Source organism: Myxine glutinosa, chromosome 3 (genome assembly GCF_964187855.1).
Source record: "Myxine glutinosa chromosome 3, kmMyxGlut1.1, whole genome shotgun sequence".
Taxonomy (NCBI): domain Eukaryota; kingdom Metazoa; phylum Chordata; class Myxini; order Myxiniformes; family Myxinidae; genus Myxine; species Myxine glutinosa.
The window spans coordinates 31489711-31508677 of record NC_136263.1 but is presented as its reverse complement, the minus strand read 5'-3'; the positions used below and the strand labels follow the sequence as shown (position 1 = coordinate 31508677).

General features: G+C 43.9%; 2 protein-coding genes across 3 annotated transcripts in view; one reads left to right on the top strand and one right to left on the bottom strand.

Annotated features, from left to right (window-relative positions):
- TTC39C (tetratricopeptide repeat domain 39C) overlaps positions 1–18678 on the bottom strand; it is a 79112-nt gene extending 60434 nt beyond the window's left edge. Inside the window, exons 1-3 of one of the 2 annotated variants that reach the window (XM_068111144.2) lie at positions 18663–18678; positions 18312–18476; positions 3376–3424 (exon numbers count right to left, since the gene is read on the bottom strand). In XM_068111144.2, the coding sequence (XP_067967245.1) occupies positions 3376–3424; positions 18312–18476; positions 18663–18667 (219 nt within the window). In that variant the 5' untranslated portion in view covers positions 18668–18678. Of the gene's footprint in view, positions 1–3375; positions 3425–18311 lie in introns of both variants that reach the window. The other variant, XM_068111143.2, reaches the window with a different exon arrangement.
- On the top strand, positions 13508–16282 carry LOC137423874 (uncharacterized). Its single transcript, XM_068111424.2, has 2 exons — positions 13508–15089; positions 15527–16282. The coding sequence occupies exons 1-2, from the start codon at positions 13508–13510 to the stop codon at positions 15886–15888; spliced, it is 1944 nt and encodes a 647-aa protein (XP_067967525.2). The 3' UTR covers positions 15889–16282.
- Positions 18679–18967: the final 289 nt, after the last annotated feature.

Below are 18967 nucleotides of genomic sequence, written 5' to 3'. Positions count from 1 at the left end.
CCAATTCCCACATTACCTTCCTGGGAAATTAATCCCCCCATATAGGGAACCGTGCTCTCGACGCCCCACTTCTATAATCAAGAACGGTCGAGTGCAACCGTAAGTGAGACATTGCTTATTCTGTTATCATAGTAAATCAGCTGTTTAAAAGTATCTAACAAATGTAGAAAGAGACAATCGGGCAGGTTGGAAATGAATGGTCATGTTAACCAATAAACACATATTTACAAGCAACGCATTGTCACAAGAGGTCTTACCATTATACACCAATGCCCTTTAGACAATCACGTTATCATGAAACGACAGACATAAGGCACCTCATTCACTCCTGGAAATTAGACGAGAAGGGTGATAGACAGAGAGATAAAGAAGGGTAGAGCTTGTTGGTGACCTGCTAGGAAAATTTGGCCTTAATTCCTGGCCGATTAAAGCATGTATAAACCTTCGTGCAGTAACCCCAAACTATTGAAACATAATATAAACATGCGTTCTGGTATTCTAAAGGAGTCAAATTCAGATCGTGTTTAAATAAGGGCTCTGAGATGCCTACTCTAAATTTTCGTCACTGCTATATTTAAAGCAACTAGGACGTGCCCGTACGTGGGTGCCCGTACGTGCGTGCAAAAAAACATGCGTGCAAACAACAACAACAAAAAAAAACTTTGAAACCACGTGGCAGTAACGACCACAGAACCCCCCCCCCTCTATTTACATGAAATGGTTTGGTCCATTCGCAACGACCACAGAACCCCCCCCTCTATTTACATGAAATGGTTTGGTCCATTCCCAAAGCCAAAGCGAACGGCGAACGGCTAAATCGCCATAGCTCGGTAACTACTTCTCCGATTAATATGAAACCTTGAAAAGGCACATCCTCAGGTCCCCAGCAATATACCTGGCAAGTTTCAAGTATATCGGACCCGTGGTTGTCGAGAAACAGCGGTCACAGACACACAGACACACAGACACACAGACACACACACATACACACAGACATACACACACACATACACACAGAGATTACTGGAATTATAGATAGATAATAACAAGACCTTGTTCAAACATATTGTTACGGGTTTGCCAGGCATGTCACGAGGGGCTTCTCAGACCTGCTTCCCAACCTTTATCCTTGAAGCCGACCAGCTGCAGATAACTGCGTGGCATAACAGGTTGCTAAGCAACCATGGATGCCATCTGAGACGATTAATTTAGGTAAGGTCCTCATGTCCAATTCCCACATTACCTTCCTGGGAAATTAATCCCCCCATATAGGGAACCGTGCTCTCGACGCCCCACTTCTATAATCAAGAACGGTCGAGTGCAACCGTAAGTGAGACATTGCTTATTCTGTTATCATAGTAAATCAGCTGTTTAAAAGTATCTAACAAATGTAGAAAGAGACAATCGGGCAGGTTGGAAATGAATGGTCATGTTAACCAATAAACACATATTTACAAGCAACGCATTGTCACAAGAGGTCTTACCATTATACACCAATGCCCTTTAGACAATCACGTTATCATGAAACGACAGACATAAGGCACCTCATTCACTCCTGGAAATTAGACGAGAAGGGTGATAGACAGAGAGATAAAGAAGGGTAGAGCTTGTTGGTGACCTGCTAGGAAAATTTGGCCTTAATTCCTGGCCGATTAAAGCATGTATAAACCTTCGTGCAGTAACCCCAAACTATTGAAACATAATATAAACATGCGTTCTGGTATTCTAAAGGAGTCAAATTCAGATCGTGTTTAAATAAGGGCTCTGAGATGCCTACTCTAAATTTTCGTCACTGCTATATTTAAAGCAACTAGGACGTGCCCGTACGTGGGTGCCCGTACGTGCGTGCAAAAAAACATGCGTGCAAACAACAACAACAAAAAAAAACTTTGAAACCACGTGGCAGTAACGACCACAGAACCCCCCCCCTCTATTTACATGAAATGGTTTGGTCCATTCGCAACGACCACAGAACCCCCCCCCCCCTCTATTTACATAAAATGGTTTGGTCCATTCGCAAAGCCAAAGCGAACGGCGAACGGCTAAATCGCCATAGCTCGGTAACTACTTCTCCGATTAATATGAAACCTTGAAAAGGCACATCCTCAGGTCCCCAGCAATATACCTGGCAAGTTTCAAGTATATCGGACCCGTGGTTGTCGAGAAACAGCGGTCACAGACACACAGACACACAGACACACACACATACACACAAACACACACACATACACACACACATACACACAGAGATTACTGGAATTATAGATAGATTACAAAAAATAGAAAAATCTCAAAATGCAAAGCACACCCATGGTTGCTTTGTACACAAACTAAACTTGATGAAAGCAATACCAAAAAAGCAAAAAAAAGTAAAATTTATTCATTCGTCTTCTCCTCTTCTCATAATAAAGGTTTGTTGAAAATTTTATGACAAAAGCTCAAATGGTAAACAAAGAAATGCAGAAGCGATTACAAAACCCGACCCTCTCACGCTGCATGGCGGACGGGCTAATAAGGCCAATTTATACAGTATTTATTGTGGCTTGGCTCTTTAATGAATAATTGGGTCAAAATGTCAGTCTTCTCCAATTTTCATAATGAGGGTAGTTGAAAATTTTACAACAAAAGCTCAAATTGTAAAAAAAAGTTATGGACTGGGTGCGCACGCGCACACACACTCTCACACACACACACACACACACACACACACACACACACACACACACACACACACACACACACACACACACACACACACACACACACACACACACACACACACACACACACACACACTCTCTTTCTCTCTGAGTCCGTATAGGTCTCCATTCCATCTCATAAACCCACCCACATGTGGAGATAGCAGCCAACAACAGCAACTTGCATGCACGCACACATACACACACACACACACACACACACACACAAAACCCCGTCGCCCGCTGTGCATGGATGGGTCAACTAGCACAGCAGTATGGCAAGGTGCAATGCCATGATGGCAGCAATAAAGCCCCTCACCACGGGATATTGTCACAGTATAGTGAAAATATCACATTAATGACTTTATGAAGTATATGCTGCTTTTATTTGTATTGTGGGGAAAAATATGCACATGAGATTTGTCGGGTTTATTTCAAGTTTGGCTCTGCTGTCTCAATAATAAATTTGGTTACTACAGTATGTATACATACAGTATAATTAAAGACATACATACACACATGAACAAACATTTACATATTAAAAATCCAACACACCCTGCAACTCACCTTCAATCCCAAATGATAAATTATACATCAATGCCCATTTCTCACATCCCTCAGATTATTACGGACAATGCAAGTGATATTGCAAACATCATGTGCCAATGTGCCATACCAAGAAACTGACGCAGCTTGCACCAAAACTCATCATTGGACCCAGCGTTCTGCAACAAAGGTAAAATTTACACAGTCAGTGTGGTATTAACCAGAAATAGGAGGGGCAAGAGAGGGGCAATACTATTATACATATTAAGAGGGGCAATAACTGAGAAAACATTGAATTTGAGAATTTAATAAACTAAAGAAGATTAATAGAAACCTCACATTACTTCATGAAACTCTCCTTAACGACTCAATGCAGGAGTTTGTGCAAAATCTAGTAACGTTTTGGAAATTTACAACATACACACACACACACACACACACACACACACACACACACACACACACACACACACACACACACACACACACACACACACACACACACACACACACACACACACACACACACACACACACACACACAATAAAATCCGATCTAAATACAACAAGACAATAACTAGAGAACTCATCATCATACAAATACCTCGGAGTAGAAGAGGGCCAGCAAATATGTCAAAACAAATGTGCAAAACTATACAACAACAACAACAACAACATGCATTTTAAGGCCATTTTCCCTGCTAGAGCGGGGGTTAGCCTTGCGGTCCCCATGACAATCTTCTCCATCTTGCCCTATTTTCTGCATCTCTCCTTGTTAGCCCCCTTGCCCGCATTTCTTCTTCCACCATCTTTGGCCAAGTCTTTCTCGGTCTTCCCTGTCCTCTACTTCCTTCTACATTCATTTCCATCACTCTTCTCAACCAGTCACTTTAATCCTTCCTCAGCACATGACCAAACCATCTCAACCTGTTCCTCTTCACAACATCAATCACAGGCTCTATTCCCATCATTTTTCGCAATTCATCATTTGTCTTCCTCTCTCTCAACGATACTCCGCACATCCATCGAACCATTCGCATTTCCACCCTTTCCAACCTTCGTTGCTGCTCTACGTTCATTACCCATGTCTCGCTCCCATAAATCATAACACTTCTCACACATGCAGCATACACCTTTCCCTTCAGCTTCAACGACACTCCCCTCCTCATCAGCACGCCACTCAGTTCCCGAAACTTCTTCCATGCACATCTCACTCCAGCAACCGTTGCAGAGTCTGATCCACCTTCTCCATTCAGCATGTCTCCGAGGTAGCAAAATGTTTTCACACCTTCCAGCTTCACGCCGTCTCCAAGATCCAACTCAACATTTCCTCCATCTGCAGCTCCCTCTGTGCACACCTTACATTTGAATGTAGCTGCCACACTGGTTAATGACCCTCTCAGACCACTACATTTTTCATGAACCCACTCAGCGCACATTGTACATTGAATGGAGTTCACTCCGACATCCTTCCTGCACACAGCACATGGCCACTTCCCAGTTCTTTCCACCTCACCACATGCTTTACCACTTGCCATCACCTTCGTCTTTCCGATATTCACCTTCAGACCTTTTGTCTCCATACATTCCTTCCACTTGTTCATCTTTTCCTTCAGTCCATCTATACTTTCCGCAATCAACACCAGATCATCTGCATACAACAACTCCCATGGTAAACCCTCCTTTACGTTCTGAGCCAGCACCTCCATCACAGCTACAAATAGTAGTGGACTTAGTACCGACCCCTGATGCACTCCCACCTTCACCTCAAACTCACCACTGTTCCCGTCCTTCGTCCTTACAGCTGTGCGCGCTCTTTTGTACATTGCCATCACTACTCTGATCAACCATTCCTCCACTCCTTAGTTCCCTCATTGCCCATGTCAATACTTTGCGTGGAACCCTATCGAATGCTTTCTCCAGATCAACAAACCCAAGAAACAACTTCTTCCTCTTCTCCATGTACTTCTCCTGCAACTGCCTCACAATAAAAAGCGCGGCTGTCATTCCTCTTCCTGGCATAAATCCAAACTGCATTTCGTCGATCTTCACTTTCTTCCTTATCCTCCTCTCCAACACCCTTTCCAATACCTTCATTCCATGCTCCAATAACTTTATCGCTCGGTACGAGCCACACTCTAGAGGGTCACCTTTCCCCTTGTATAGAGGGACGAGGGTACTCAGTTCCCAACCCACTGGAATGCGGCCTTCTTTCACCGCCAGATTACAGATCTCTGTCATTCTCTTCACACCCCAACTTCCTGCTGCCTTCAACATATCTCCCACAACTCCCGTCGGCCCTCCCGCTTTTCTACTCTTCATTGCTTTTATCTCTTCCTCAACTTCCTTCTCAGTTATCTTCTCTGCCGGTCCTAAAACTGGGTTACTCTCGATGTTGCCATCCCATTCATTCTCTGTATTCAACAGCATTTCCATATATCTCTTCCATCTTCCTTTAATTCCATCTGGGTCCACAACGATTTGTCCCACTTCATCCTTCAAGCAACTCACCCCCATCACATCACACCTCTCTTTCGCTATCTGCTTTGCAATCCTGAATACTGCTCTCTGACCCTCTTCCGAATCCAAGCGCTCTCCGAACATTTTCCTACATGCCTCCTGTGCCTTTGCTACCTCTTTCTTTGCAGCCTTCTTGGCTGCCTTATAACTTTCATGCTCTGCTGTTTCTGGTCCCGTACCCTTCGCCTTCTGCCACTCCTTGAACTTCTTTATCTTCTCGTCAATCCTCTTTCCAACTTCATCATCCCACCACCATGTTTCCGAGTGCCTCGGTGGTCCTTTTGTCCATCCACATACCTCACCAACGGCTCCCAACAGACTAGCTTTCATTGACATCCAACCACTTTCAAGATCAACCACATCATCCTCTACCCTACTCAGCCTCTCTTTTAATGCCTCCCTTACTGTCACCTCTTTCAACCTCCACACCTTCATTCTCGGTTGGTACTTCACCCGCCGAGCTCTCCTCGCACCTTTCACCCTTATGTCGCAGACAACCAAGTGGTGCTGTGAAACAGCCTCCTCCCCGGGATCACCTTTGTGTCCCGGAGGTGCCCCCTATCTCGCCTACGCACCATCAGGTAGTCAACGGTTGTCGTCTACCCACCTGACGTGTATGTAACAAGCTTATTATCCTCTTTCTGGAACTGAGTATTACAAATCAACAAATCAGCTCCATCAGCAAACTCCAAAATCCTTTCACCTTCTCCATTTCTCACACCATATCCATAACCCCCATGAACTCCCTCAAAACCATCCATACTCCTTCCCACATGTCCATTTAGGTCTCCTCCTACCACAACAACTTCCTCATCTTTCACGTTTTCCATCAGCTTCTCGATCGCACACCAGAACTTGTCCTTCTCTTCATCGCTCCGACCAACCTGCGGAGCATATCCCGAGATGACGTTCACCAAGAGCTTTCCAAATCATCATTTTCACCATCATCAACCTATCACTCACTCTCGTCACACTCACCACACTGTCTACAAACTCCTCAGAAAACAGGACACCAACACCATTCACGCCCTCCAGGCACCCTTGCCACACAAACTTGTATTTCTGTCCCTGCCTACCCTTCACCATTCTCACACCACTTCCCTTCCATCTCGTCTCTTGCACACAACATATGTCCACTCTTCTTCTGACCAATACTTCCACCACTTCTCCTGATCTCCCTGTCATTGTCCCTACATTCCATGTCCCAAACCTCAGAAACCGATCTCCACTTCGGGCTGTACCCTGCCCATATGTAGTTGTAATTGTCATGGTTCTCTTTTTGAGGCAATGTTTTTATGGCCGGATGCCCTTCCTGATGCCAACCCTCTTAGTCGTCTCTTACGACACGCAGGGATACGGTGTACCTATTCTAATCCAGGGTACACACTGGGAAACGTTTAAAAACATGGAAATTCTGGGGGGGGGGGGGGGGGGGTGGAGGGGGGCATCACGGCTGCGGGGGCCCCATCAGCACCACGCTACGTTTGCCCGGTCAGCACCACAGCGGCCCAGTTAGCACCAGACCCTTGGAAAGGACTTCGATGCACGTCGGCCCGGTCGGCCCAGAGCCTGGCGCAAAGTCCAAGGACATCAGCACGTCATCCGAAAACAGCTCCGAAAAACTCTTCCCTCCGAGCTGCTCTTGAACCTCGTCAGGAATCGTCCCGGTTCATCTCAGGCCTCCACGTCCTAGCGCAGGAAACCGCAAGTGTTGGTGCAGAGGTGCCGTGAACCATCAATCGAACATCCAAGGTTCCTCGGGAGTGGCATTCCACAATAAAACTCCAAATTGCTTTCGCTGTAACATGAGAAAGCCCGACAGAGAATCCACAATTGTTCAAAGGCTGGATACGGGAAGGATAGTTATCCTCCGGATAAGGCCTGGAAAATGTGCAAAACAATGAACAAAGAATATCTGCGTAGAATGAGGCTGATCCTGAAAACATACCTTTCTCCAAGAAACAAAATCAAAGCCATAAACCAACTCACAATACCAGTATTCCAATACAGCTGTGGAATAATGAACTGGCCACAATCAGAAATCAATAAACTGGATATCAAAACAAGGAAACTCCTCACCATCCACAAAATTTTTACAAAAATCAATGCACCCCAACAATGTACCTGTCGAGATGTGATGGAGGTAGCAGCCTGATGGAGCTCAACCAAGTCCACAGATTTACAACAGTAAGATTGGCTGAATATGAGAAAAGTGCAACAGACTACCGAATCCAATTTGTAAGCGAGCACGAAGACAACAAACCAGAGAATGCATCCCTAACCCACCTAGCAAACAAATTCCAAAAACAAGTGCAAATGGAAGATGTCATACAAGAAACCAAAACAACAACTAATACAGCCACAACTATTGCAAAAAATACAAAATAAAACTATAACGGCACTTAGTAGAGAGCATACCTCCGCCTGGTGAACAGTCTACATGTTGTATCTCACTGATAGGCCGGATCTGGATTCGGACCTGAACCAAAATCCAATCGGCTTGTTCTTGTCACCTAATAAACTCATCCACCAAGTTTATTCATAACTTGTCCATAACTTTTTTAAATATCACGTTATATATCACTTTTCACCCGATCTGTCAATGGTGAAGAATCACTTTAAAATTAAATAATTATTGTAGCTGAATCCATATTCAGATCTTCATCAAAATCGAAACGATTAGTCCTTTTCACACACACAACCGGTCCACCAAGTTTCATCCAAATCCGTCCACAACTTTTTGAGAAAAATCCTGCTATATTTCATTTTTGGCCATATTACTCAATGATGAGGAATCACTTAAAAAATTATACTAGCCGGATCCGGATCCGGATAAAACCACCATTTAGAGGCCATTTTTCCCCGCAAAGCGGGGGTTGGCCTTTTTCGGGGACCGTGGTTGTTGTTTTTTTTTTGGTCCCCTTTTTGAAGCAATGTTTTACGGCCGGATGCCCTTCCTGCCGCCAACCCTGTTTGTCGCCTTTTTACGACACACAGGGAATTACCAGTGAACTGGTACTCAAATCCGGATCTTCACCAAAATTGAATCAATAAAAGTTGGGCAGATTTGGAGTAGACAAAGAAGGCTCTTTGGAATGGCTAAGAAGAGGTCAGCTCAACTGGTATGGAAAATGAATCATTATAAATGCCCAAGACCCTGGTGTTGGGCTAGCGGCTAGGGTGCCGGCTTAGGATCCTAGGATCCTGGGTTCGAATCCCGGTTGATCGCTGAATTAACGCCAGGGCGGTTGACTCAGCCTGTCATCCTTCCGAGGTCGGCTAATTGAGTACCAGTTCACTGGTAATTCCCTGTTTGTCGTTAAAGGCGGCAAAAAGGGTTGGCGTCAGGAAGGGCATCCGGCCGTAAAACATTGCTTCAAAAAGGGGACCGAAAAACAACAACAACCACGGTTCCCGAAAAAGGCCAACCCCCGCTTTGCGGGGAAAAATTGCCTCTAAAGGTGGTTTTTTTATTTATTTATATAAATGCCTAAGACCAAGGACACTACACCAAAGGCTTTAAGAAAATAGGAAAACTGAGTCAATCGGACAAGTGTAGGTTCTGCAAGGTAGAAACAAAGTATGAGCCACCTCCTATCAGGATGTAAAAAAACTCATATCAGAACAGTTGTACACACAAAGGCACAACAAGGTATGAAGAGTAATCCACTGGCACATCTGCAAAAAATTCAATATCGCAGTTCCAGAAAACTCATGAGCCAAAAGCAACCACTGAAAACAAGGAAGGAATGCTCACATACGACATATTGATCCCATCAAGCATGAACATAGAAAACAAAGCATTGCGACCATTGTACTGATGTACAAAAAAGAAAAGAATGTATTGCTAATTAAGGGGTCAGTACCCAGCAATTTTGCCCTAAACAATGCAGAATTCAAGAAAATGACCAAACACCAAGATCTCAAAAATGAAATAAAATTAGATCCTGGAAGCTGAAGAGCGCTGAAATTTTACCAGTGATTATTGGAGCAATGGTTAGGATGAAAAAGAACCTTATGAGATTTTTTAAAACCATCCCTAGGACAAACGAACTGCAGTTGGAAGCTGCTCAAGGCTCAGCAACAATCCACAAATGAGTCCTCGGAACAAACCTTTGACCAAGAAAACTTCATAATTTGGTCCATGAATCGTGATTCCTTGTAGACTGCCAGGTGTTCCAATTTTTCATTTCATTTCGTGACCTGAAAATCGGGTGGGCATCAAATTGGCATGATAATATAGAAAAAATTAAGAAATAATGTTCATGACTTTTCACAAGTCAGATTCTGGTACGTTAGTCTGTAATATAATGTTGAAATTTATAATTTTATTTCCAAAATCTCCGTTTAGCCTCGAACGCATTTCGATGTATTGACCAATGAGGATCGCGCTTATTCGCGCTACGAACGATGTCTGGGCGTCCGGCTGCGAGTAAACAAAATGGCGGCCTCCAGTAGCAGCGACGGTGACGAGTGTGGGAGCGAGAAACGCTGTTATATGTGCATTTCTCCGGCCAAAAGATCAAGTTTAATACCTTTTAGTGATAGAACATGGCCGCGATATATGCAATTTGTTCTTACGTGGCAGAATTTAGAAGGTGATCAAGCTGAAATTGCGAGAAATTTCGTGAAGAACCACGCTGACAAATTCGGCGAACGTGGCAACAGTATGGTAACAATACCTGCTATAGCTATACCGCATGATGCAGCGTTTCATCGTGTGTTATTCACGATTTACCGATAAACAACGAGTGAGCAGGGTGCAAAGCAGCATGAAAAAGAGAGAAGAAAATGCAGCCAATACTGGTAGGTTGAATAACTTGAATAATAAATCATGACAATGCTTCAAAAACTTAGTTTGATTTTTTTTTTTGTGAGGTATATGTAAAATGATTTTGTGTGTAGTCTTGAACGATTTTGAATTGAAGGAACTGTCCAATATTTATGCAAGGAGGTAGGGCCGAGGTGAAACAAATAAATTTTTAAAAGGAAGTCTGAGGAAGGGGGGGGGGGGGGGGGAGGGAATCTAGTCGGGCTAACCATGACGAGGTCTAGACATTTTTAACTCACATAATTTTAATTGTTTTCTTTTATGTGTATTTATTGTAGCTTCAACATGCAATGACATCAACGTCAACATTGACAAGGTGCATAAAGGCCCACAACCAGTCAAGAAACGTGCTCTACGCTCCAGCTTAGGCAAGCCCAAATGTTCAGCCAGATCCCAATATGTGTTGCCTAATATATGCATCCTTTGTCAGAAAGAGAGAACAATCAATACAGGCAAAAGGGGACGAAGAAAAGAGCCTCTAACAAGGTGCTCAACAATTGAGGCACCAAGACTGCAGCAAGCCGCTAAAGACAACAACAATACAAACCTGCTGCTTCAAATTCAAGACCGCGATTGTGTTGCGATAGAGGTAAAATACCATGGTCGCTGCGACAAGGAGTATACCCGGTATTTAGGCAAGCTAGCAACAACACCTAATGCAGAGCAACAAGGAGACTCCAACTACTCAGAAGCATACACATTATTTTGTGCAACAGTCAAGGATCTTATAATAGACAACAAGGAAATCTACAGACTGAAACGACTTAATGACATGTTCATGAAACAAATCAAAGCAACACACGGAATAGAATCAAACTACAAAAGTGGCTTTCTCAAGGCAAGACTGATGAAAACATTTCCACAACTATGCTTTCTAACCCCGTATATGCGCTGCCAAGGACACCTTGTGTATGTTAATGACATCTCCACTGAAGTGCTGGTTGAAGAAAAGAAAGTGTTGCAAGAAACCATGCATGGTTCAGGTGATGACACAACAGAGACAAAACAAACATCCGACTCTGAACCAACCCCACCAAAGCAACCTGGGTATACTGAGAATAACCTTCGAGAACACTACTTCACTGCGCTACAATTGAGAAATGCAATAGATGAGATCAAGCCAAATATGCCATGGCCCCCAACCTCTGAGCACCTGACAACAAATGCCGCAGAAGCAATTGTACCTGCCTGTCTCTATAACTTTATTGCATGGATGGTGGGAGTGTCAGACGAACCTGATTCTGATGAGTTTGTAAAGATAGAATCTACAATACATAGAAGAATTCTCACAATTGCACAGGACATCATATACCTCCAATCAAAGGGAAGGAAACAGATGCCCAAACATTTGTCACTTGCAATGACAGTACGTCATCTCTCAGGTTCAGCCCAATTAATCAGCCTACTGAACGGGTTTGGTTACTGCGTCTCAAACTCTGTCGTCTTAAATCATGACACTGCACTGGCTAACCAAGAACTACATCGTGGACAGGATGCTCTTCCATCAATCATTCAGGCGGGCAAGCATGTCACACTCGTATGGGACAATAATGACTTCGGGGAGGAGACATTGTCTGGGCGCGGAACAACGCACAATACCAATGGGATTATAATACAGCGACCAAGTCAATCCCATGAAGTAGTACAACCAGCACCAGTCACTACAGTTAAGAGGACGCGGGAGAGATCGATGCAGCCATCTGCAGTGAACCTTGCCACATATTATGGAGGGAAAAAAGAAGGACCCGCTCCATTCGCAACCAGCGTTCCATTGGATCGAGCAACGTACTTCCCATTACTCCAGCACCCTAAGACGATAGACCTAGCATACCACATCACCAAGTACAACATTGACGGGACTCTGCCATCTTGGACAGGATTCAACGAACTACTGTCTTGTGTTGAAGTTCCACCAAAGAGCGTGATAGGGTATCTCCCTGTCATTGATGCCACTCCGACTGAAATGAATACGGTACTAACAATACTGCAGAGAAGTGTTCAGATCGCCGACAAGTTACAGTTGGAAGCAGTCGTCATTGTCGTTGACCAAGCCATCTATTGCAAGGCACAGCTCATTAGATGGAAGAATGCACAGTTCATGAAGAGACTGGTAATTCGACTTGGGGCATTCCACACTGCAATGTCCTTTCTTGGCTGTATTGGAAAGAGATTTCGAGATGGTGGTCTCCAAGACATCCTGGTTGAGTCAGAGATTGTTGCAGTGGGGTCTGTGAATGGAGTGTTCAGCGGCAAGCATTACAACAGGGCAGTTCGAGCCCATAAGCTGATGTCAGACGCGATGCAGCAGATGCTCCTGGATGCATATTTTGAATCTATTCCAGAACATGAGGCGGGTAGAGTGAAGGAACTTTTGTCAAACTTAGCTGAAGCTTTCCCACATCCAAACTACCATGTCATTCTCAACAGCGACAAGTTCAAAGACTTCAAAACCTCCTTTGACAAATTCTTAGAAGCAAGTGACACCAAACCAACATTTCGCTTCTGGAGTTCATACATTGAGACGGTGGAGCTTCTCTTGCTATTCATTAGAGGGACACGAGAAGCCAACTGGGATGTTCACCTCGCCAGCATACGATGTATGCTTCCATGGATATTTGCCTATGATCACATTAATTATAGCAGATACCTTCCAGTATACTGGCTGGAAATGTCAGATGTTCAGCAGACCCATCCCGCCATTCATCAGAAATTTATGGAGGGTGAATTCGCTACCCAGAGAAGCGACAAAGCTTTTGCCCAAATCGCCTGCGACCAGACCATTGAGCAGACAGCAAACAGGGATTCCAAGACCAAGGGGGGCATGACCGGTTTCACTACCAGCAAGGGGACAGTTAACCGATGGATTTGGTCACACCACGCGAGGGGGTCAATTGCACGGGAATGCGAGGTTATGGCAGGGAAGTCCAGATATGAAGAGCACAGCTCAACACGCTACGATCTACTACAAAGTCGCATGCTACGTGACAAAGCTGATGTTGACAAAATAATCGAGATGACAAACAGCATGATTAATCCATTTGAATATGATGGAGAGGACTTGGTTCATGTTACATCTGGTGTGGTGGCTACGAGAGAAGTTCAGGAAGATCTAAACACAGCATATGAAAGAGGAGAAACAGAGTTCACCACCCTATGTAAAGAACGACTTCAGACGGAGACAGTCGACCTGTTTGGCTCAATGAAGAAACTGAAACTTAAGACATTCACCAACATGTCTAAGGCTGTGAAAAAGAAAATTCGTGGAAAGGATGTGTCTTTGAAGGCTGACAGAAATCTCTTAGCAAGGCTTGTTGTCATCGGGCAGTTCCGGAAAATTGATCTTCAAGAGTTAATGTCCTATTCTCTTGGCCCACTACCTCTTCCTTTGGCAAGTGTGCAAGGCTGCCTCGTCAAGACCAACAAAGCCAACCTACTTCATGCACTTGAAAGTCAGGCAGAGAAACCTGTGGTTGATATTCCAGTAGGAGGCATGTATGTAATGGATGGTATGGCAATGATACAGAAATTGAATATCAACAAACTCACCGGGGAAAGGACATTTCTCAATCTGGCCCACGAAATACTGTCGCGCCTTGTCAAGGGAGCAGAGGGCAACAAGTCCAGTGAGATCCATTTCGTAACCGATACTTATCGAAAGGTATCGATTAAGAACGCCGAGCGAGAGAAGAGAGCAGCCAGAGGGTCTCAAGTGATGCGAATATATGGCCAGTCCCTTCCTCAACAATGGAAGAAGTTCCTCTCCAACGGTGACAACAAGGAGTCGCTAATCGAATACTTGTTTGAGACGTGGAGTAAGGTCAAGACAGCATACCTCAGAGGAATTACAGTGTTCTTGGCACATGGAACCAAATGCCATATCTTCACAGGAAGCAGCACTCCAGATCAGGTAGTTGAAGTGAAAGAAGAGCCATCACTAAATTCGACGCATGAAGAGGCGGACACACGGATGTTCCTCCATGCCGCGCATGCAGCACACACAAGCAATGACGTCATCATCGTTAGTCCGGATACAGATGTGTTCGTAATCGGCATAGCCTTAGTACCCCAAATCTCTGCACATCTATATTTCCACACAGGAAAGGGAGTCAACCTTAGGACAATTGACTTGAAAGCAATCTACGATAGCATTGGGGATGATGTCAGCCAAGCTTTGATAGGCCTACACTGTTTTACTGGCTGTGATAGTGTAAGCGCCTTCTATGGCAAAGGCAAAAAGAAGGCCTTAAACATCATACTAAAGAATCCAGAGCTGTGCGGTGCCTTGAAGAACCTTGGAGAACGGTTTGACATACATCCAGACATGATGGAAGCACTGGAGACATTTGTCTGCAAGTTATATGGACAGCACAATATCACTACTGTGAATGAGGCCAGGTACAACATGTTTCGTCTTGCTAGAACGTCTGAGATCACAATGCCTCCCAACCAAGATGCCCTGAGACAGCACATCAAGAGAGCCAATTACCAAGCTGGTAAGTTAATTGGTTGTTTCTTTGAATATTGAACGTCACCTGTAATTTATGTTTGGACAGGAATACTAGTATATGGTGCAGCATGTGTTAATGAAGATGATTATTTGGAAAGTTTATTGAATTGAAAACAAAATATTGAATGTCACAACAATGCTTCGTAAATGTTCAAAATTAACAGGTCTATTTGAAAGAGTAATTGAAGTAACTATCTATACAGTTGAGTGGTTAAGATAACATGACATGTAGATGATCCAGAGATTTTTTTGCTCCACACTTAGTCAGAGCAGGATGTTTTGGATTTCGCATGTTTCTCTACACAGAATTTCCCAATAATATGATTGTTCTGTTATTAGTGTTAATGATGATATACCTCTGATGTTGTTTTGGAAATATGTATATCTCCATTCTTAATGTTATTGATCACTTCAATATTTCAGGAATTTACAAGAGGAGCCTGCAGCCCATCCCTGACATTCCCGACCCTGATGGCTATGGATGGATGATGGAAGAGGAACTTGCCATAGACTGGATGACACTTCCACCTGCACCAGACAGCGTGATGGAGCTTGCTAACTGCACTGGAAGCTGCAAGAAGACACGATGCAGCAACGAAACTACATGCACTTGCCTACAGAATAACATTCCGTGCACAGATTTGTGCAAGTGCGGCAGGAACGACTGCTCAAACATAACTGGCCATGTTGACATTGATGATAAGAATGATGATAAAGACTCCAGATCTGAAGATGAGGAAGACTCTGATGCTGAAGAGGATGAAATAACTGCACTATTTGTATGATGTTTTGGACAAGTTTCAACATGACCAAGCCGAAGAGACAAATTGTGGCTATAGTTCAGCCCATCTCGAGTTTATCATGACGTCAATGCGCACTGGTTCGCTTGTACGCCGCGTAATTGTCTTTGATGGGTTAAAATATCACCCCTTACACACTTATTGGACCTATTAACAGTTTCAAAATAGCATTGGTAAACCACCATGGATCGTAGTAGCAACACCAATCACAAATATTGTACAAAAATTTAAAATTATGCAGGTTTTAAGGTCCAAAAACATGACTTTCTGATAAACGCATCAACAGCATGTTATTTTACCAAGTCGTTAAAACAACATTTTTACTACTTTTGGGGGTCTGAATTAATAAATATTGCTGCCAAGACCAATGTGAACATGACATCATATAGTTTGTGTTGTTTTTTTTACTGTGTAAATGGGTATTTCAAATGTAACATACAATTGGTGTATACTGGTGTTTTGGGGCAGCGGTTCTCGGTAACGTACCACGATATCGCTTGTGAAAAAAAACAAGATGTTTTGGAGGTCATAAGGCTTCATCCCACACCCATCTTGCCAAATCCCTAGGTTCAGGTCATGAAATTAAAAAAAAAAATAGATATCCACCCTATGGCCCTGTGTCTATTGCTGAAACCGAGGTGGATTCTTCGAGACTTGGGAGGACTCCATTACACCTTCTCAAACCCGCATATGGAGATAACAACCAATGACACAAAAACATACTTTTTAATAATTGTACATTATCGGTTGTTCCAAAAAGGCTAAAATACAATATGATTTAAAGGATTGTTGTAAATGATAATTTCACAACATCCCATATTCAACTTTCTTACCTCCACCACCAAAGGTGGATGGAGGTTATTTTTTCCCCCCAGTCTGTTTGTTTGTTTGTGAACAAAATATCTGAAAAAGTTGTGGACGGATTCAGACGAAATTTGGCAGAAATGTAGCATATGCGACAAGGACGAAATGATTAGATTTTGGTGAAGATCTGACTGAATATGGCTTCGGATATGAGAATTATTTAATTTCTTAAGTGATTCTTCACCATTGGGAGATAGGGCGAAAAACTATACATAGCGAGCTATCTCAAAAAGTTATGGATGGATTTGGCCGAAACTTTGTGGACCGGTTGTGTGTGTGACGAGGAAGAATCGATTCGATTTTGGTGAAGATCCGGATCCGGATGAGCTAGTAGAATTTTTAAAGTGATTCTTCACCATTGAGTGATATGGCCTACCAGGTGGAAGTATGCTCTCTACTGGGTGCTGTCCAAGTTTAAATTGTGAACCTCAAATCATAGTTCCCCTACCTAAAACATGAATCTTAACCTGTAAGCAATTGATCGGTTTCCCGACTGAATGGGTCATCAGCTGGCCAATGTTCTTCCTCGAGGTTTCGATCCTTTCAGCCCAGAACCTCTCCAAACGGCGGATCCACAACCTCGGTCATTGATCCACATCAGCAGGTTCACAATCTCAGTTGCATCCAGGCAGTCAGTCAACATACTATTCAAACTTTACTCCATAATAGAGGATTGAGACCTGGAATGGCTCCGTTCCACCTCGTGAAACCTACCCACGTGAAGAGATAGCGGCCAACAATAGCAATTTGCACGCACACACACACACACACACACACACACACACACACACACACACACACAAACACACACAGTCAAACAAACACACACACACACAGCCACTCATACACAAACACACACACACACACACGCATATCCAAACACAGCCACAGCCACAGCCAGCCAGCCAGCCAGCCACACACACACACACACACACACACACACACACACACACACACACACACACACACACACACACACACACCCAAACACAGCCACAGCCAGCCCCACACACACACACACACACACACACACACACACACACACACACAGCAACACACAAACAAACACACGCATACCCAAACACAGCCACAGCCAGCCAGCCAGCCAGCCAGCCACACACACACACACACACACACACACACACACACACACACACACATACCCAAACACAGCCACAGCCAACCACACACACACACACACACACACACACACACACACACACACACACACACACACACACACACACACACACACACACACACACACACACACACACACACACACACACACACACACATCCAGGTTATCCATCTCTAAATATATAAACAAGTCGTCTGACATTATTTATTGTAATTTATGAATGAGATGGTCTTTGCTTTATCACTGCAGGGAATGAAAGTACAGTAACCTGCAATGCAACCCCACGCAGCGATCCCCGTGTGTAGAACGAGGTTTTAAATACCTCAGAGAGACCAACTACCCATGTACTCCTTGCAGACCCCGAAGACCATCCTCATGAGGCCTATGACAAGTCGAGACAAACCTGTACCGCTGGAAGAGCTCGTCTGCGTCTTGGAAACCGTTGTTGAGCAACATGTTAATGCCTTTGAGTGCAAGGCTCGCCTCATCCATGTCGGCTCCACGGCTGGGTCGACGGGACATCGCACCGTGTGCTTCATCCATGGGCTGCAAGGCCCGGAAGGGTTCGCTAAACCAACGACAAGGGAGAGAAGGTCGCCGCTGCTGCAGAGAAAGCCTTCTCATCATTCGCTAACAATAACATTGCTTGTTTCCTCAGACATGTTCTGTTTTCCGAACTAGAATCACTGAAAAGGGACTGAGTCCTCTCAAACTACAACAATCCCAAGTCAAAGCCACCACTGGGCATTCTCACTGCATCGCCGCACGGCGCACACCCTCTCCGAGGGACGGCTCGATCCTCTGCCTCGGATTTTTATCCTTCCCTCCTATTCCTATCCATCTCCTCCTCCTCTCCTCGTCTCTTTATCTCCTCGGATGACATGTAAATTAGTGAACGTAAAGCGTATGTACAGATTACAGTACTAGTTTGTGTGTGTGTGTATATATGTATATATATATATATATATATATATATATATATATATATATATATATATATATATATATATATATATATATATATATATATATGTAGCCTACATACTGTATGTACACATA